General features: G+C 38.6%; 3 protein-coding genes across 4 annotated transcripts in view; 2 read left to right on the forward strand and 1 right to left on the reverse strand.

The window, feature by feature from the left end:
- The first annotated feature begins 1,145 nt into the window (after positions 1-1,145).
- On the forward strand, positions 1,146-2,505 carry LOC134839905 (ethanolamine-phosphate phospho-lyase-like). Its single transcript, XM_063855533.1, has 3 exons — positions 1,146-1,614; positions 1,731-1,820; positions 1,898-2,505. The coding sequence occupies exons 1-3, from the start codon at positions 1,146-1,148 to the stop codon at positions 2,503-2,505; spliced, it is 1,167 nt and encodes a 388-aa protein (XP_063711603.1).
- Positions 2,506-8,970: 6,465 nt separating this feature from the next.
- LOC134839906 (ethanolamine-phosphate phospho-lyase-like) lies at positions 8,971-9,504 on the forward strand. Its single transcript, XM_063855534.1, has one exon. It carries the CDS (start codon positions 8,971-8,973, stop codon positions 9,502-9,504), a length of 534 nt encoding a protein of 177 aa, XP_063711604.1.
- A 6,379-nt stretch (positions 9,505-15,883) lies between these two features.
- LOC134839112 (histamine H2 receptor-like) overlaps positions 15,884-21,186 on the reverse strand; it is an 86,866-nt gene continuing 81,563 nt past the window's right edge. For both annotated transcript variants that reach the window (XM_063854550.1, XM_063854551.1), the window contains exons 3-4: positions 17,354-17,550; positions 15,884-17,076 (exon numbers count right to left, since the gene is read on the reverse strand). In XM_063854550.1, coding sequence (XP_063710620.1) covers positions 16,134-17,076; positions 17,354-17,550 — 1,140 coding nt within the window. In that variant the 3' untranslated portion in view covers positions 15,884-16,133. The remainder of the gene's footprint in view (positions 17,077-17,353; positions 17,551-21,186) is intronic.

The following is a 21,186-nucleotide window of genomic DNA, read 5'->3' on the forward strand; positions in this document are numbered from 1 at the left end:
ATTCAGGCGTATGCGGAGATCTAATCCGTTTAGAAATCGTGTCAAATTGAGGCATGCTGTGCTGTTTGGTTAAATTTATATTTTGCTCCATGCAAAATATATCACTTTATATAAGATGTGGGGCGGTGACTTTCAAAATAATACAATTTAAAAAAATTTTCGCATCATCATTTTTTTTCAAAGAGACCACTACTCCATAAACCTTAAAAGGCAGTGGAAACATTCAAGAATTTGCCTGGATACGATCAGTCTTGTTAATAATTGAATTGAAAACTGCCCAAGATACTCTTTTTAAGCCGCAGTTTAAACCCATAGAGCTGGCCAGAGCCTACCATAAATGGCCAGAGCCTACCATAAAGGCGAGCGTCAGAATATAATATGCCTCGAGATGGCATACCACGGACACTTAGAACCAACGATGCGAATATCAGTCTACCAGAAGAAAGACGGAAAACTACCCTAGGGGTTTGCGGATTCGGGAAAACAAGATTGGGTTAAAGTAGTATCCATGCCTGATCCTGTAAGAGGAAAGTTTGCTCATATTAAGAATGAAGCACGGCAATGTGATGCATATTTGAAAGATCTTGCCGCAGTCATTGAGTCAGAGAGAGATGAAATTAGAGTTTGTTCAGTCGCGGCATTCATCGCCGAATCTTTTCCCTCGTGTGCAGGTCACATTGTATTCCCGAAAAATTGTCTCAAAAAAGTTTTTGACTTTTTGCAAAAAGAAGATATTCTGTGTATCGCAGTTGGAACCCATGATGCGAGCAGTCTTATTTTTTTTTACAAAACCACATCAATTTTTGAATACGCGGTCATTTTGTGTTTTTGAATTTCTTAAGATCAGTAGGAGGTTTGTCCGATTGATTGCACTCTCAATCAAACTCGGAACAGCAGGAGGCTTGTTCGACTCAATGTAACTTTTGATTCACATTCATCAGTAAGTGGTTTCTTCGATTCTCGATTAGTGCCAATTATTTATCAATTCAGCTGACAAAACGCCACCAGGAGTAAATCTGACAATGTCGTCTGTGCGACCTTCTAAGAAATAGCCAAAACATATGAACCTCAATAACAAAGCGGGCCAATCGAAAATATCTAATGGCCATCCTAAACTTTTAGACGAAGATATTTTAGTGTCAAAAATGAAAACGATTCAACTTAGACAAAAACATGTTCGACCGAATGTGGAACTTTTCTTCGAAGAAGACCCGCCAATGATTGTCAGAGGGAAAGGTCAATACTTATACGATGAAAACGGAAACGAGTTCCTGGACTGCAATTTTAACGTAAGCCATGTCGGCCATTTGCACCCTTACGTTGCAGAAGCAGTCCACAAACAGATACTAACTCTAAACGTTAACAGTCGTTTTTTGAACGACAAGCTTTCGGTGTATGCCAAACGGTTATCGTCGAAGTTCCCCGAGAAACTGAATTTTTGCTACTTCACGAATTCGGGATCAGAAGCGATTGATCTGGCTATCCAAATGGCCAGAGCCTACCATAAAGGCGAGCGTCACAAGATACTGTGCCTCGAGATGGCATACCACGGACACTTAGAATCAACGATGCGAATATCAGTCTACAAGAAGAAAGACGGAAACTACCCTAGGGGTTTGCGGATTCGGGAAAACAAGATTGGGTTAAAGTAGTATCCATGCCTGATCCTGTAAGAGGAAAGTTTGCTCATATTAAGAATGAAGCAAAGCAATGTGATGCATATTTGACAGATCTTGCCGCAGTCATTGAGTCAGAGAGAGATGAAATTACAGTTTGTTCAGTCGCGGCATTCATCGCCGAATCTTTTCCCTCGTGTGCAGGTCACATTGTATTCCCGAAGAACTATCTCAAAAAATTTTGACCTTTTGCAAAAAAGACGATATTCTATGTATTGCAGATGAAATCCAAACGGGTTTTGGGCGAATCGGAACCCATTTTTGGGCCTTTGAAAGGGACCAAATCGTATCTGATATGGTCTCGTCTGGGAAGCCAATTGCAAATGGATACCCTTTGGCCGCGCTTGTGGTAAAAAGTCAAGTTTCGAACTCATTCTGTGCCGGAAAGAGAACATATTTCAACACTTTTGGAGGAGCTCCAGTTTCAATGACAGCTGGTCTAGCAGTTCTTGATGTGATTGAAAACGACAATCTACAGCAACTTGCACAAGAAGTTGGAGCTTACTTGAAACAGAAACTTCAAGAGCTACAACTTAAACATTGGTTGTATGTTGACGTCAGAGGCCAAGGACTACTCGTAGGCTTTGAGCTCATTCGGAATAAAGACACACTTGAGCCGGGAACGAAAGAAGCAGATGAATTGCAAGTGCGAATGATGAAAGAAAACCGAGTGTTGGTCAATCTTGACGGGAAGTTCAATAGTGTGATCAAAATTGAGCCGCCCATGTGTTTCTCGAAGAAAGATGCGGATAATGTATTCAAATCGGCAGATCGGATTCTGGGAGAGATTGAGGCAAGACTGAAACCGACTGGGAAGCACACTAAATAGCAAGGCAACAATCTTTGAGTTACTGAATAACCTACTCGCTTGAATTTTAGCTTGGTTTAATAATCTACCCTATAAAGCATTGATTTATATAGTTCGAAATTAATCAAAGTTGATTTAGTTGCAAAAGGTGCTTTCTTTAGACTTAGGCGCGGATTTTCAATTAAAATTAGGCGCGGATTTAAAGACAAGTGCGAAGAGCGTTAGCAAAGCAAATTAAACGCTCGTCACCCTTATATGCTCAACTCGACTCATGACAACAATTAAGGATGACCGCTTTTTGACCAAAAATAAGGATGGTAAAATGAAAGCTTTGGTCGAACAAAGTCGAATCATGGGTCGAACAGCTTCGAGTTGTGGGTCGAATCTTGAGGCAAACAGCGTCGAATTTTGGGTCGAATCTTTGAAGGTTCTGATTTGTTTGGCTGCACGTGATAGTTATTTCAAACTTTGGCGACTTTCCTTTTCGAGTCGATGATTCCAATTAAATAGGCGGGATTTCCAATTTTAAGCTGCGCGTGAACAGCCTTGTTATTTATTTACTTTTTGCAATTGAAACGTTACACCCGGCCTCATTTTGCAGTTGCAAAGTAATATTTATAAAAAATGGGGGTTGGAATTGTTCCTGAACGGTGGCGATTCCCAAAAATGGCTCTTCTGATATCGGTTGTGGCTGTCTCAGAGATTCGTCGGCTATGCTCATTTCAATGTAGGTTTCATATTGTTGATGTTGGCTGATGGTTGATGTTGATGCGTCTACTGATGTTGCTATTATTGTTGTTGGCTAATGTGTTGCTGTTGCTGTATGTTGTTGCCGACTTTTTTGTTCAAAACTCTGGTAGCTTTTTTTCGACAAAGTCAACAAAAGTAGTTGATACCGTTGGTCCGATGAGGCTTCGAGTAGTGTTGTCATTGTTTTGGCTTGCTGCTATGTCGTTCAATTTTTGGCTGGGTATTTGGTTCTTCTTGTGGGATGCTGTAGAGTATCGTCCGTGCTGGGATTTGTACCGCAGAATTTTTTAAGCATCGATTTTTAAATCAAACAGGTGTTGGGTAGAAGTTGTCGTTGCTGTTCCGTCGAATTCATTGACGCTGAAGAAACTTGTGATTGTTGCTGCTAGTCTCATAATGACCTGCTGGTTGAAAATAAAATTGATTGTCTGAAGTCCTGAGAATTGTTTCGGTGTTCCGAAATTTTCTCTTTCGGTTGTCGTTATGAGCTTGACTGATCCTTTTTTAGATGTGGTAGCTGGCATGTCCGTTTTTTTTCATCGAAACTTTTTGAAAAAACGATGTTGGCTCCGTTTGACTCGCGAATTCTTTCGTGCTTGTTTCCTTGATGGGCCTCTGCAAGATGGCGATGTTAAATCTGCGGCTTTCAAGAGTTAATCTGAGTTAGTTGTGGAGCTGCCGTCTTTAGAATCCATTGATAATTTAAAGTTGCATTCCGAGTATGTTCTGTTTGTTGTGCTGACGATTGTAGGTCGGTTGGCTGTTCCGTCAAAACTTTCTTACTGATGCTGTTGATATCTGCTGTCGAGCGTCTGTTATTAATTGTTCGAGTGAAATTATTGCTGTCGTCTGATGTGTAGCAATTTTTTTTCTCTTTGATGTCTATCTCATTTGGTTCGGGAACTACTTTAACCGCACGTCAAACCTCAGCTGATCTTTTGTTGGTCGTTTGGGGTTTAATTAAATGAATTTTGTCTGTTCCTTGGTATGATGCAATTTGAGTTGTTGGCGAAATTGGGGAAGGCGATGTAGTCCAAGTGGTAGTGGTTTCTACAGATGCTGTTGAGTTTGTCAGTTTTTGCTGCACTGACGTTGCTGGCATCCATTATAGAAACGTTTCGAAGATCAAAGGTTGCCGAAGAGTTCCCTAAAGCGCGAATGTTAGAATAATTTTTTGCGTCCCTATTATGGAGTCAAACAACCCTCGAACGACGATCGAATTGCTCTATTTCCAAAAATTGTGCGGTTTTCTGTTACATGTAACTATTTGTGTTTTTACTATTGAGAAAAACGTACTTGTCGATGTTTCTGTGGTTTCTGAGGATAACTGGTACTACATGAGGAGTGTGCTGCTACTAACAAGTGTTGGCTTTTGACTGTCTAGGTGGCTTGACCGATTTGGGTTTTGGCTGGTGTTGAGCTGCGGGTGCTGTTTTTGTTGGCCGTGCAATGTTGGAGCAGTCGCGGCTGAGTGGGTTAGGCACATGTATCTCATCACGAGGGTCATGCGTTTGATTCCATCTCGGTCAACGTTGGAGGGGTCGCAGTGTCATCCGTCTTCTCAAGGTGGGTTTGGTTGCGGCAAATTGGACGAAATCACCCTTTTCCACTGTTGCTGTAGCTGGAAGCGTGTTTTGATGTGCAATCTTTCAGTTGAGGTTCTTGTTCGAGGTAAAAGTACAGAAAATATCTGTCCATAAAGAGTTTCTGCTTTTCTTCAAAAGGCTAATGCTTGTACTGGCTGCAGTATGCTAGCTGATGGTTTGTCGGTCAAAGGGCATGGGGTCCGGGTAATGGTAATCCAGTTTCCTGATGTCTGTTGTAAAAGCTGGTCGGTCTTTTGTTGTATTTCGTTGGCGTGTCGAGTTCTCTAAAACCTTGGTGTTGATCGTTGAGTCCTGGTTCATGTATTGCGGTTGAATGCTTGGTGAATTATCTTATCTATTCTTGATGAGGTTTTACAGCGTGATTTTCTAGGTGGTGATCTTTTGCGTCTATTGAAGCTGCTGGTGGTGTTGTAACTTGTTGACCTTAATTGGTACATATAAGATTGAGCTCAAGTGGTCATTGAACCCAAGCGTAATAAAACATTAAACTTGTTACTGATGAAAAGAGAAAAACTATTGTTCGAATCAGTGCGATGATCTGATGGTTGCTTGAAGCTCTTTTGTCGTTGATGAAGTCAACGATGATGACGTCTGATGGTCCATATTGTCGTCGTAGTTCTTTAAAGGCACCAAAATATATAGAACTGCTGCAGGAATCTTAAGAAATAGCTTTATTAGCTTTTCCTGTAGTTATATCTTTCTGATGTGTCTCTTCTGGCTTCCGAGATTGGGCAATTAAAGAAGTTGTTTCGAAGAGGCCAAACCACTTGTTCTACTTAATGGGATTTCTCTCAATAGGCTCACTTTTGTTTTTTGAAGGTCTAGTCATAAGACTGTAGTTCGTTCCGACTTTCCGTTGCTCAATGTCTGAGAGTCTACTGCTGGTATGAACTGCTGTCTTGTTACTGTGTTGTACTGAGTCTTCCAATCGTGATGTCATGTGCTGGCTGTTGAAGCGGAGGTCGGTTAATTTGCATTTTTATATCGAAATAAGTCTTAGGGGGCTTGTTGCTGAGTATCTCGGCTATCTGATTAGTTTCGGTCATCTGATGTTTGTAGTGCTGATGATCCAAACTGATGGCTGCTGCTGGTTAACGTTGACGTCTGACTAGAATCCTGATTTAGTAAAAGCTGAAGTTGCAAAGAAATTTCTGTATGGTGATTCGAATTGTATCGGCATCAGTATTCTGTACAAATGTGGAGTCGTCTTCATTGTGTTCACTCGTAGCATCAGTATAGTTGTGAAGTCGTCTTGGCTGTGTTTGTTCGTAGCATCTGCCCACAGTCATTTATGATGTCGTCGTGATAAACTTGCATTCCAATGAAGTGAATAATGAGGTCTTTAATTTTGGCGTGTTCGCTACAGTGATCCACAAACTAAGTAGTAATGTCTTCCAATTGCAGAAGTTTTTCTTCGTGTTTACTTAAGTGTTACGCAAAAAACGAAAGGTGAAAAAAGTGACTCTTTTCTTGTCTATGAAAAAATTTTCTAATTTTTAGACCTTGAATAAGTTGAAATAATCGTTTGCTTGTGATAGTTTTTTAGTTTATAGAAATCCCAATACTAGAATTCATTCTCAATACTGAATATAATCACAAGCTTTTTAACCTCATTCAACACACCAATCACGAGTTTTCCATTGGCACCGAAGAACTAAACACCATAAAAGCATTTCAATTGCTTTGGCCACAACTCGAAACTAAAAACATCATTCGCAAATTAGCAAAATTACTAACCAAATCAGATTCAATTCGCGATATCTTCCCTCATGGCTTCTTCCCCGATAATTAAGTAAGTATGAATTAAATAATTTAACAATAATAAATTCAAAACAGACTAACAATTTCTTATTATATGTTTTTTTATTAGTCTTTAGATCACCATCATCTACAAACAAGAAAACAGAAAAAAGAAACAAAAATTGCAAACTCTTTTATACATTATAAACTTTTCAAATAGTAAACTCTTTTATAATTCTAAACTTTTATTAACTAACAGCAATAAAAGACGCAGTGAAATTTCTTCTCCACAGCAGTAAATTCATCTATAAGTTCTTTTCCCCAATGTAGTAAATCTGAATACACTGAAAATAATTTAATAATTTCAATCCCCACAATGCAGTAAATTTAAAATTTTCAGCAGTAAATTTATACAAATGCTAGCAGTACTAACTTTTTCAAGAATTGTTTGCACACAAATTTCATCCACAATCGCATAGCTCGCCCACGACCAATTGTTTAAAAAAATGATTTCAAGTTTTAACGTTCACAGATAACAACTCAAACTAATAATAACAAGTTTCAAATTTTCTTTAAACCCGGTTGGAAAGGAATTTTATAATAATCTCAACTAACCAACGCAGCTTACTAAACATCATGAAACACAAACTAACAGCATGACTAAGAAAAGAAAACCCACAGTACCCAAACTGGATTAAATCACCTTGAAGAACCGATAATTTATTCTTTTGAAGACTATTGCTAAGTCTAAAATAAGAAGGTATAAAACACCAAAAAGTCATAAGACAAACCCAAACCAAACAATTTGATTTTTAAGAAAAGGACATAATTAAAACAACAAAAGGAAAAACCAGAATCAAAAACAACACAAAATTTAACACAAAACAGACCCCATAAAAAACCAGCATGAAATCATACCCTTACTCCTGGCCTAATCCACCAGAAGAGGACGAATTCCTGAGCAGGCTCAATAGCCGGCCTAACCCACTGTGCTAAAAACCCACGCTTTGTGACACACTCCTTATTTTTGATAAGAGGTACTCAAGTGTGAGTAACTCTTTTAAAATAACTGAACTAGAAATAAAAGCTTTTGCGATAAAAATTTATAAAAAATCATTATTAAAAAGAAGGATTAACCAAAGATTTATTTATGTAAAATATATATTGCAGTAATATAGATCATACACAATTACGAAGACGAGCACCAAGCAGCTAAGACAACCTCATCACGCACAACCTACAGAATGGCTAAACTCAACCGATATGCCGCTCACAACCACAACTCAAAGGATTTAAAGTACGACTTGACTTCGAAGCAAAGGAATTCATTGAAACAGACCAATGACCACCTAGATGTTCAAGTATACGTACAGATCCGAGTTACAGGGCATTCCCTCCAAACTCGAGCTTCACGCCATTCCCAATTCAGATCGAAACATAGTTCTCCACACCGATCAACAACAGACGATCATAACAAACCATCTTGAAATCAGATTGATTTTGTTGACGGTCTCAGTCATCGTTGATTGACAAGATGAATTCTACGATTCCAGTTTCCTGGAGCTTTCTCTTCCAAGAATGGAATAGAAATGACGCTTGCGAAATTTGAACTATGAATCATCCATCCTCCACTACAGAAATAAGACAAAGAAACAAAAACTCTGTAAACCCCGGATGGGTGGAACCTGATCCAAACCATATATTATTATTGGTTTTAAATTAGATATTTTATCCCTATAAAATATTAAAGACTAACCAATCATACTCCATCTAACTAACAAGCCTTTTATTTGTAAGTGCTGAAATTACTTGTAGTTTCAGCACTAGAGCATTCTGAATTTAACTTAAATCTTAGTTGCCTTTTCCAAGAGACCAACTCGTAACAAACCAGTATACTATAGATCTATTGAGACTAAGAGATATAAGAGTAAGATTAAGATCGGTATTAAACAAAGAAGTTGCACGAATCTATCCGGCCGAAAATAAGATAGCGTGACGAGCAGACGGTGTACCCTATCTGAAATTACTCTATGAGTTAGACCATCCGTCAAAACTCAATTGGGTTAAAGTAGTATCCATGCCTGATCCTGTAAGAGGAAAGTTTGCTCATATTAAGAAAGAAGCACGGCAATGTGATGCATATTTGAAAGATCTTGCCGCAGTCATTGTGTCAGAGAGAGATGAAATTAGAGTTTGTTCAGTCGCGGCATTCATCGCCGAATCTTTTCCCTCATGTGCAGGTCACATTGTATTCCCGAAGAATTATCTCAAAAAATTTTGACTTTTTGCAAAAGACGATATTCTATGTATTGCAGATGAAATCCAAACGGGTTTTGGGCGAATCGGAACCCATTTTTGGGCCTTTGAAAGGGACCAAATCGTATCTGATATGGTCTCGTCTGGGAAGCCAATTAAAAATGGATACCCTTTGGCCGCGCTTGTGGTAAAAAGTCAAGTTTCGAACTCATTCTGTGCCGGAAAGAGAACATATTTCAACACTTTTGGAGGAGCTCCAGTTTCAATGACAGCTGGTCTAGCAGTTCTTGATGTGATTGAAAACGACAATCTACAGCAACTTGCACAAGAAGTTGGAGCTTACTTGAAAAAGAAACTTCAAGAGCTACAACTTAAACATAGGTTGTATGTTGACGTCAGAGGTCAAGGACTACTCGTAGGCTTTGAGCTCATTCGGAATAAAGACACACTTGAGCCGGGAACGAAAGAAGCAGATGAATTGCAAGTGCGAATGATGAAAGAAAACCGAGTGTTGGTCAATCTAGACGGGAAGTTCAATAGTGTGATCAAAACTAAGCCGCCCATGTGTTTCTCGAAGAAAGATGCGGATACTGTTTTCAAATCGGCAGATCGGATTCTGGGAGAGATTGAGGCAAGACTGAAACCGATTGGGAAGCACACTAAATAGCAAGGCAACAATCTTTGAGTTACTGAATAACCTACTCGCTTGAATTTTAGCTTGGTTTAATAATCTACCCTATAAAGCATTGATTTATATAGTTCGAAATTAATCAAAGTTGATTTTGTTGAAAAAGGTGCTTTCTTTAGACTTAGGCACGGATTTTTAATTAAAATTAGGCGCGGATTTGAAGTCAAGCGCGAAGAGCGTTAACAAAGCGAATTAAACGCTCTTCTCCCTCATATGCTCAATTCGACTCATGACAACAATTAAGGATGTTATTTCAAATTTTGGTAACTTTCCTTTTCGAGTCGATGATTCCAATTAAGAAGGCGTGATTTCCAATTTTATGCTGCGCGTGAACAGCCTTGTTATTTATTTACTTTTTGCAATTGAAACGTTACACCCAGCCTCATTTTGCAGTTGTAAAGTATTATTAATAAAAAATGGGGGTTGGAATATTTCCTGAACGGTGGCGATTCCCAAAAATGGCTCAGCTGATATCGGTTGTGGCTGTGTCACAGATTCGTCAGCTCAGCTCATTTCAATGTGTGTTTCATTTTGTTGATGCTGATGGTTGATGTTGATGCGTCTACTGATGTTGCTATTATTGTTGTTGGCTACTGTGTTGCTGTTGCTGTATATTGTTGCCGACTTTTATTTGTTTAAAACTCTGGTAGCTTTTTTTGCACAAAGTCAACAAATGTCGTTGATACCGTTGGTTCGTTGAGGCTTCGAGTAGTGTTTTCAATGTTTTAGCTTGCTGCTTTGCCGTTCAATGTTTGGCTGGGTATTTGGTTCTTGTTGTGGGATGCTGTAGAGTATCGTCCGTGCTGGGAATTTTACCGCAGAATTTTTTAAGCATCGATTTTTAAATCAAACAGGTGTTGGGTTGAAGTTGTCGTTGCTGTTCCGTTGAATTCATTGACGCTGAAGAAACTTGTGATTGTTGCTGTTAGTCTGATATCTTCCTGGTGGTTGAAAATAATATTGATTGTCCGAAGTCCCGAGAATTCTTTCGGTGTTCCGAAATTTTCTCTGTCGGTTGTCGTTATGAGCTTGACTGATCCTTTTTTAGATGTGGTAGCGGGCATGTCCGTTTTTTTTTCATCGAAACTTTTTTGAAAAAACGATGTTGGCTCCGTTTGACTCGCAAATTCTTTCGTGTTTGTTTCCTTGGTGGGCCTCTGCAAAATAGCGATGTTAAATCTGCGGCTTTCAAGAGTTGATCTGAGTTAGTTGTGGAGCTGCCGTCTTTAGAATCCATTGACCATTTAAAGTTGCAATCCGAGTATGTTCTGTTTGTTGTGCTGACGATTGTAGGTCGGTTGGCCGTTCCGCCAAAATGGTCTTACTGATGCTGTTGATATCTGCTGTCGAGCGTCTGTTATTGGTTGATTCGAGTGAAATTGTTGCTGTCGCCTGATGTGTAGCAATTATTTTTTTCTCTTTGATGTCTAACTCATTTGGTTCGGAAACTACTTTAACCGCACGTCAAACCTCAGGTGATCTTTTGTTTGTCGTTTGGGGTTTAATTAAATCGATTTTATCTGTTATTGGTATGATGCAACTTGAGTTGTCGGCGAAATTGGGGAAGGCGATGTAGTCCAAGTGGTCGTGGTTTCTACAGATGCTGTTGAGTTTGTCAGTTTTTGCTGCACTGACGTTGCTGGCAACCATCATAGAAACCTTTCAAAAATCAAAGGTTGTCGAAGACTTCTCTAAAGCGCGAATTGTTAGATCCATTTTATGCGTCCCTATTACGGAGTCAAAGAACCCTCGAACGACAATTGAATTGCTCTATTTCCAAAAAATATGCGGTTTTCTGTTACATGTAACTGTTTGTGTTTTTATTATTGAGAAAAACGTACTTGTCGACGTTTGTGTGGTGATGGAGGATTACTGGTACTATATGAGGAGTGTGTTGCTACTAACAAGTGTTGGCTTTTGACTGTCTAGGTGGCTTGACTGATTTGGTTTTTGGCTGGTGTTGAGCTGCGGGTGCTCTTTTTGATGACCGTGCAAGGTTGAAGCAGTCGCGGCTGAGTGGGTTAGGCACATGTATCTCATCACGAGGGTCATGCGTTCGATTCCATCTCGGTCACCGTTAGAGGAGTCGCAGTGTCATCTGTCTCCTCAAGGTGAGTTTGGCTGCGGCAAATTGGACGAAATCACCCTTTTCCACGGTTGGTCTTGCATCGAGCAGGATGAGATGTTGAAAAAAATGTGCAATTCTGAATGTTGAAATTGGTTGCTGTAGCTGGAAGCGTGTTTTGAGGTGCAACCTTTCAGTTGAGGTTCTTGTTCGAGGTAAAAGTACAGAAACTGTCTGTCCATAAAGAGTTTCTGCTTTTCTTCAAAAGGCTAATGCTTGTACTGGCTGCAGTATGCTAGCTGATGGTTTGTCGGTCGAAGGGCATGGGGTCCGGGTAATGGTAATCCAGTTTCCTGATGTCTGCGGTAAAAGCTGGTCGGTCTATTGTTGTATTTCGTTGGCGTGTCGAGTTCTCTAAAACCTTGGTGTTGATCGTTGAGTCCTGGTTCATGTATTGCGGTTGAATGCTTGGTGAATTATCTTTCTATTCTTGATGAGGTTTTACTGCGTGATTTTTTAGGTGGTGATCTTTTGCGTCTAATGAAGCTGCTGGTGGTGTTGTAATTTGCTGACCTTAACTGTTACATATATTGTTGAGCTCAAGTGGTCCTTGATCCCAAGCGTACTAAAAATATAAACTTGTTACTGATGAAAGTAGAAAAACTCTTGTTCGAATCAGTGCGATGATCTGATGGTTGCTTGAAGCTCTATAGTCGTTGATGAAGTCAACGATGATGACGTCTGGTGGTCCATATTGTCGTCGTAGTTCTTTGAAGGCACTGTTAAATATAGCTTTATTAGTTTTTCCTGTAGTTAAAGTTTTCTGATGTGTCTTTTCTGGCTTCCGAGATTGGGCAATTAAAGAAGTTGTTTCGAAGAGGCCAAACCACTTGTTCTACTTAATGGGATTTCTCTCAATAGGCTCACTTTTATTTTTTGAAGGTCTAGTCATAAGACTGTAGTTCGTTCCGACTTTCCGTTGCTCAATGCCTGAGAGTCTACTGCTGGTATGAACTGCTTTCTTGTTATTGTGTTGTACTGAGTCTCACGATCGTGATGTCATGTGCTGGCTGTTGAAGCGGAGGTCGGTCGGCTAATTTTCGTTGTTATATCGAAATAAGTCTCGGGAGTATCTCGGATATCTGATTAGTTTAGGTCATCTGATTTTTGTAGTGCTGATGATCCAAGTTGATGGCCAATGCTGGTTAACGTTGACGTCTGACTAGAATCCTGATTTAGTAATAGCTGAAGTTGCGATGAAATTTCTGTATGGGGATTCGAATTGTATCGGCATGAGTATTCTGTACAAATGTGGAGTCGTCTTCATTGTGTTAGCTCGCAGCATCAGTATAGTTGTGAAGTCGTCTTGGCTGTGTTTGTTCGTAGCATCTGCCCACAGTCATTTATGATGTCGTCGTGATCAACTTGCGTTCCAATGAAGCGAATAATGAGATCTTTCTTTTTGGCGTGTTTGTTACGGTGATCCACAAAGCAGGTAGTGGCATCTTCCAATTGCAGAAAAGTTTCTTCGTGTTTAGCTTAGTGTTACCCAAAAAACGAACGTTGTAAAATTGTTTTAAAAAAATCACTCTTTTTTTGTCTATTATAAAATTTTCTTAGACTTTGAATTGTTTGAATAAATCGTTTGCACGTGATAGTTGTTTTAGTTTTTTTTTGTTTTTTTTCTTGTTTACCTGATACCAATCATTCAGACGGAAAGACGGAATTTCTTTTTCTTACGTATACAACTTTGTTCTAAGTCAATTGTTGCAAATGACACGTTATAGACGTGGTTCAATCAATGATCGAATTGGGAATCAACTTGATTATGACCGGTATCTCAAACTCGAGCAAAATTGAGCTAGTTCGAACAAAGGATCCAAACGAAATCGTTCGACCAGTTTGCTTGATGCTTTAGTCGAGCAATTAAGTCCGAACCGTTCAGCACCCAGAAAACTCTAAGGATTCTGTTCCGTACAATGAAATGGGAAAGATTTTGTTTTTCTGTTTTCTTATAGTTTTTTTTCCTTGGAAAATCAGTACTACAAACAATCATCGAAGAGGTCGAAAGTATATCATATTGAAACCCTTTCAATTGTAATTCGAACGATTGCAATTATAAAAAAGTTTTCCCAGTGGTTAGAAAAAAACCATTTGATGTTTTTGGTTTTTGGTCTGATTTCAAACGAGTGAGGTGAGAAATCAGATTTGTTTTCTTATTCAAGCAAAAACATTTACCACATACAATCATCGTAAAGGGTGGAAATATTTCTCATTTTAACAACAACTTTCAGTCTTGATTCAAACATTAGATTTTTTCTGAAACTTTTTTCCAGTGTCAGAAAACCGGTGTGACATATTTAGCGCCGTTTTTGGAACGTAAAACTTCAAAAACTTGAAACTATTTCTTCAAAAATAATGAAAACAAATTTGAGAGAATTTTTTTTCAGAGTTTTGTTTTTGTTTTTTTTTCTAGCGATTTTTCGAAAAAAATCTTTGCTTTATTCATTGTGACTGTCAAGTTTGCGTAATTTTTAGGTTTTCGTCAGACCGTTCTATTGCAGCACGCACAATGAACAACAAAATTTTAATTTGAAACCATGAAAAAATTATTGATGTATTTTTCAAGAATATGGTCGGACCATTCAGTGTTTGTTGCACAGCAACCGGATATCCTTGTTGTTATTTTACCACACCTATTTTTGGTCAACTAGGCATCAAAACAAGTCTTAATATTTCGTCCGAACTTTGTTGTTGTTGATATTGTTTGTGTGGTTGTTGCGACTGCTGCTGTTTTTCCTTATTTATAGCATTTGATGGTCGTAGATCCCAGTTGATTTCGCTGTAATACTTAGTAGTTTTTCGATAACAAGCACAGCAACTACGCAGGATATGACAACCGCAGATATTACCGTTTTCATGAATTTCGAACCTGATTTTTATCTAAATCTCTTCGTTCGTTTCTTTTTGTTCTGAACATTCGAAGAGTGCAGAGGAACTTTGGATTCAAGGCAATTTTTTTCCATCGAATTCTGACTTCTTCAAGGAAACGTTTAGAGAGTTAAGTGTGGTATCAACTGAAATACAATGGGTCGCTATTCGGCTTCCAAAAAAGTTTGAAAACGTAATCCCAGTGTCGAGACAAACTATCTGAACATTTTCGGTTTTCAGACTAAGTTAGAGGAAATTGGCTGAAACTGTCCTCCCAACTTTTCTGACCGGCGAGACTTGGTTGTGATGCCACTCAGCTTTCTACATTTACTGCAAAAGATGACATTAACTGATTTGACAGCCAAAACCATTTAAGTGGGTAATTATTGATCACAGTTGATCGCCCGGGCTGAGGTCCCAGACTCATGTCCAGACTCTGAGGGTCGCACCGCATCTGGATTTAAACCCAAATTGCACAGTCGCGCCGAGAGTTTGAGTCTGGAAATTATAGACATGAGTCACGCCGTGGGCCGCGAAAGTCTGGGCATACCTAAATTTGATCGCGAAATCTGGACATGGGTCGCGAAAGTCTAGATATACCAAAATTTAGTCGCAAAAGTCTGGACATGGGTCGCGAAAATTTGTGTCCAGACTTTCGTGACCAAATCCCAGTGGTCGCGAAAGTCGCGCCGTTTCCGTCTTGGTCTGAAAATTCGCGCCGTCTCCACTTTGGTCTGGAAAGTCCCACGCGATCTCCACCTCGGATGCGGAAGCCCTGACAAAAAAAGTTTCTTAGTCGCGCCGTCTCCATGTTGGTCTGGAAAATTGCGCCGTCTCTATCTCGGTCTGGAAAGTCTGGAAATGGCTGAGCTTGGTCGCGCCGTCTCCTGAGCCGCAGGGTCGCGCCGCATGCATCTTATTCGCGCCTGAGTTTTTCGGTCGCAAAAGTTTGGAAATGTCAATTATTGGTCACGAGAGTCTGGACATACCAAATACGAGTCGCGATGTTTTGGTCGCGCCACCTCCTTTTCGGTCGAGAAAGTCGTGACGGATCATCACGGGTCGCGAAAGTCTGTAAATGCCAGGTTTTGATCGCGAAAATCAGGACATGTCTAATTTTAGTCTGGAAAGTCTGGACATGCCAAGTTTTTGTCGCGAAAGTCTGGACATGATTCTGAGACCTCGACCCGGGCGATATAGCCAGCTTATTTCACCAGGTTTTCAGCGAAATACACTATTTTGGAATTGCTCTATTTTGTGTCCATAAACGACTGTAGTTGCAACATTCTATGCTTCTTGTAGAGCTACTGGTTATTCGTGCTTATATTTTCTAAAAAATATAAGCGTCTAATATATAACTGATTAGTGTAAAAAATCTGAGATTTGAATTTAAACAAAATTTGCGTTATAAATCTTTTGGTTAGTTCATTAAACATATAAATAAAAATACAACTAATTTTTGAGCGCATTTCCGAGTAAACACGAAAGCTACAAGTGCTTCAATATTACAAAACTATAAAGTTAACTGCAGATCTGGTCATATGTCGTTAATAAAGAATGTATAGAGGTCATTTGAGGTCAATTATAAGTCAAGGAGACGAGTGTGACGTCATCAGACAGCAAGCATGGTAGACTCGTGCTTCAGTTTTCGTCTTGAGGCTGGACAGAGCATCTTAATGAAGGCTTCTCTGTATTGTTTATTAAAGAAGAAATATATAAAAGGATTCAGGACACTATTGAAGTACCCTAGCCACATAACAATTACAGCCGGAAGACCTTCGAGGCGACGTTGCTGGTACCCCTCGACCAAATACAGACCGAAGAAAGGAAACCAGTTCACAATGAAAACCCCCATTACAATAGAAAGCGTCTTGAAAGCCTTTAACTCAGTAGCTTGACCCAGAGGGTTCGATCGGGCCACAAATTTAGTTGCCCGTTGCACGAAACGATTGATTCCTCGGAAAGAACTGGTTCGGCTGAAAACCGAGGCGTTTCGACTGCCACCGCAGTTCGGCTGTGGCTCGCCGTCGGGTCCGTTCGGGTCTAAAATTGAACAGTTCGGATCGAGGGTGTTGTTGTTCGTGCTGTTGCTTCTGCTGCTGTTCGGGAGGTCGTTTTCTTTCATGTTATGGTTGTTGTTGTTGTTGTTTACTTTTTCTTGGTCGTCACCATTAGCGCCGTTGTTATTTGTAAGTAGGATTCCGTTTTGTTGGATTGTAGGGTTGCATTGTCTTAGCTGCTCAGCCATCGCTTTACTCTGTCTTTGAGCCACTGCGAATATTCTAGAATAAGTGAACAGCATCACCACCAGAGGAACATAGAAAGAAGACATGCTGGAAAATACTCTGAATGAGAAGTCCAAGGATATCTGGCACTGTTGCAGCTCCTCCCCGGTTTCAGGATCCTTTTCGGATCCTTGTTCGGGACTACCAGAAGATTCAAGAGTGACATTAATTGTTTCATTGAAGTGTCCCGGCTTAGGTTGTTTGTTTTCAGATGGAAGTTCCCCCATAACGTAACGCCAACCGATTTGTGCCACGGCGATGGTCGCAGAGCTGAAGACGAAATTTATCCAAGAAACGTTACTCAAAATTGTCAGATCGTCCAATCCAAAAAAATAAACAGTTTGGAAAAACTACTATAGTTAGCGCATATTTAATCATCTTAATCTTGGAAATTGCAAAAAACGCGTGACACTTCAGCCTTATTTATATTTTTTGTGACATCGCGCGAATAAACCAATAGTGCAAAGTATATGTTTCGATCGAGTCAGTTTAAAATGTCTGGACCGGCACGACACTTTTTTGTGTGCTATATGTAAGTTGTACTCACCTGAGCCATACACTGGCTATGATTAGGGGACATGTTCTGCGTGTCATCTTGTGCTGGTACTGGAAGGGGGTCACTATGGCCCAGTACCTGTCCAGGGATATGGCACACAGGTTGATGATACTCGCAGTGCAACACATGATATCCAGTGAAGTGTACAGAGTACAGAGCAGCTGGCCAAACATCCAATGACGCATAGTCTAGAATGAAAAAATAATAATAAGAACTTTGATTGGTAAGTTTTTGGGAGAAATTTTTCCAACAGTAAAGAGGTAAAATTTTGGTCCAGTGACAACTTGTTCCGGCTTTTTGTTATAAAATTTAGTTTCGTTTTAGTCATTAAAAGACCAAGATAAGAACTTGACGCGTTCACTGCTTCTTAAAAGAAAGTTGTCGCGAGACAGTCGGAAAAACACGGATTACCAGAAAGAGCTGAATTGCCAAGAAAGGATGCATGAAAACCTCAAAACAAGGAGAACACCAGATAAAATGGTCGGAGTTATTGGAAAACGCACTGGAAATTGACATTTATTGAATTTTCCACGTGTCTGGTGCTTGTTTCAAATTGCGTTTTTCCATAAGAAAAAAAATTTCAATTTTCAAATTGATCAAATTTCCTGTAAGTTTTGGAATATGCACACCACAAAAAGGATCATTTCACCCTCAGAGTTTGACTATTTCCACCAAAAGTCACAAAAAATTGGTCAGAAATTTGATCATTTAATCGCTGAAACTCTCCATGAACCATATTCAGGAGAAAGTCTGTGGAGAACCTTTGTTAAATGTTTCAAGCTTATCAATTTGAAGAACGGACTGGACTGTGCTGGCAGAAAATGGCATCTTAATTCCTAACTTTTTTTCAAACTACGTGTAAATCATTTTGCGGATAAATCTTTGATTAAAAAACAGACAAGCGCAATGTTTGGCGTGCACTAAAAATAATGGCAAGAAAACTGATTACCCTGCAAAGCAAAATTTCAAATGCGAATGATCTTTAATCACTTTTTTTGATGAAATTTATTTTCTGCCATCAAAATTACCTATTCTTCCATCTCTTGCAATTTTGTAGAAAAAACAAAATTTTTATGCTATGATCAATGATTTTCAATCCATATTTCAAAGAGAGAAATGAAATATTTATGATTGCGTTGGTAGTTTTGGTTTCGAGTTTTGAAAAAAATATTGTACAATTTATTCTACGCCCTTTTTTTTGAACAAGTTTGGAAGAATTGAATGAATATTAATAATCCGAAGGGTGGTTTTTTGTTCCGAGTTTCCATTATGGGTGGTTTTTTGTTTTAATGTTTATGCTAGGGTAGGTAGAGTTTTGAGAAAAAATAAACGTTTACAACTAGAATAGTTTATCTCAAAAGTTGACATAGCAAAGCAAATCAGCTCTACCTCAGTATTTTTACAGTGATTTTTCAGAAATGCAGATCTGTAACAAAACTTGTACATAAACAAACATGGGCCATCTATGTTCATAGGCCATAACGAAATTTAATTGTGCAGTACCAAATCAATTATCAGTAAGAGTATTACATCCATCCTTAGGCGTAAGAGTGGGAAAAATGTAAAATTTTGCGTTTCTGTTTGAATAAAGCCCCGCCCGGATTCAGTAAAAAGAGAAAATAATAGATTATATTGGATTTTTATAGTCAGTCTCCATAACTTTCAAAAAGAATTGATTATAATTGATTAAAAATAGATTATAATATTACTATTTTTTGAAACAATAAAAATTTTAATAATCGATTGTAATCGATTGAAATCGATTACTTTATGGAAGTTTTTTCCTCAATTTTTATTGAATTATAAGCCATAATAATCAATTTAAATCCATTATTTTTCATAAAACGTCATCGCTTCGTTTCGTTTTAGTTTTGTTTTGTTTTGTGTGCTCTTCAGTTGGTTACCAAACTAAAAGAAACTGTATTTTTTTATATATAGCCACCAGCGGATTTAGAAAGGGGCACGCCCCCATCCTCCTCAAAGATTTGACCCCCTGCCGACAAGGAAAGTAAGAGTATTTTCGTAAGGAAAGTAACGGAATATTTGTGCTCGGGGTGAGTTTTTTTTCTTCAGACAATTTTTGACTTTTTAACTAGCCACTGTTAACGGAAATTTTTAATATCATTCAAAATCTATTGTTGTCTTGAGCTCAATTTTGAAAGATATTTTACCTATGATCATTTTTCGTAAAGTTATGGGGGTTTAAAGATTACCATTTTGGCCAATTTGGGAAAATTAACGCGCGATATATTTCGCGCTATCAACGTGTAAGCGGAGATTTAATCCGTCTTAGAATTCGTTCCAAATTGGCTCGAGGAAGCTTATATGCCATAATTGATTATTTAATAGGAGCAAAATTTATCATTTTGTACTTAATATGTTGTGTGGGGGGACGTTTTTACAAAAAAAATCTCAATTTTTTTTAAATAATCTTATTTTGTTACATTTAAATTTTTCAAGTTATTATTGCTCCATAGACCTTAGAAGGCAGTCGGAACATTCAGTGCTTCGCCTTGATACGAGCAGTCTTGTTTTACTATAGTTACAAAACAAAGCCCAAAAAAGCACAGGGTCAAAAATGAATCAGCACTGTTAAAATTTTGCCATTTTATTTTGGTATCTTGTTAACTATTCCCCCTCCCTATGGTACTTTGTGAAGAATACTCACCCCTATTAAGAAAGAATTGAACGGTTAAGCATATACGAATTTTGTTTTTTGTTTACTATTCCCCCTACACCCTCTCCCCTATTGTCATAGGGGGAAACAATTAACAAGATCCCACTTTTGTACCAGTACTGATTTGAACTGCAAGACTAATCTGTGCTTCAAACCAGTTTTGGTGTTCGAAATAATAGTTTTGAACGATTTTTTTAATCCTATTGAAATTGCAAACTCTCCTACTTAAAGACCAAAAAATGTTTTATCTGGAATTGCTTACGCTGATTCTCTGCGGCGTTTGAAAATTATTAAATGACTACTTTTTGGGACTGTTTCATGCGTACTTTTTACAATTATGATAAATGCATACGAACGTCTTTTCAAAGTCTGGAAAGTTAATTTTTAGTGCCTGTTATGCAGCGGCAAATAATAAGCGGGTTAAAAATTACAAATAAAAAGAATAGTAAAATTTCAAAATAATAAGCCTCGTCAACTTTTGTCCCAAAAACTTTGGTGAGACGAGATACGGTATACTCCGAGTGTACGAGAATTTGCCCTGACACAAGCAGTTTTGCGTTCAATGAAACTCAATACAAATATAATAATACGGAGCCTCATCATCATACATACTAAGATAATAGCTTTGATAGCACAAGGGTGAAGCATCCTGTGGTTTGATCTTGGAAATTCTTGCCCAGATCATGGTTTATTATGGGTTTTTCAAGTATCACCTGCAATATATTGACAAATTAACCATTGCAGTTGGCAAGATGTTGGCAAGAAATCCAAGATGACCAAGCATTCGTAGAAAACTCATTTTTGCCCATTTTACAATCCACGTTTTTGCCAAGCCAACCAGACAAGGAATTCATGGCAAGATCGTGCTAGATCTTATGAAGATTTTGCCAAAATATTTATGATACACAAATTAAATTTTTGCTACAAAAGAATCTGAAATCGATCTGAAACAAAACTTGTTTTCATTCGGAAGAAATCAATCTGTTAGCACTAAATGTTTTCTCAAAAAAAGAAAGATTGTTGCAGCAAATTAGGCTGTTTGGAATGTGTTTAATGTATTATTTTTTGCCTCGAAACTGTTTTTCAAAATTTTTCCAAAAGCCTTCAGTCTTTTTGTTAAATTCCATGAATCTAGAAAAACCAGATC

Source organism: Symsagittifera roscoffensis, chromosome 2 (assembly GCF_963678635.1).
Source record: "Symsagittifera roscoffensis chromosome 2, txSymRosc1.1, whole genome shotgun sequence".
Lineage (NCBI taxonomy): Eukaryota > Metazoa > Xenacoelomorpha > Acoela > Convolutidae > Symsagittifera > Symsagittifera roscoffensis.

Coding starts and splice junctions, on each gene's coding strand:
- LOC134839905 (XM_063855533.1), top strand. CDS start 1,146: ATGAAAACGATTCAACTTAGACAAAAACATGTTCGACCGAATGTGGAA. Junction 1,615..1,730: donor AGACGGAAACTACCCTAGGG/GTTTGCGGATTC, acceptor CATATTTGACAG/ATCTTGCCGCAGTCATTGAG. Junction 1,821..1,897: donor ATCTTTTCCCTCGTGTGCAG/GTCACATTGTAT, acceptor TATGTATTGCAG/ATGAAATCCAAACGGGTTTT.
- LOC134839906 (XM_063855534.1), top strand. CDS start 8,971: ATGGTCTCGTCTGGGAAGCCAATTAAAAATGGATACCCTTTGGCCGCG.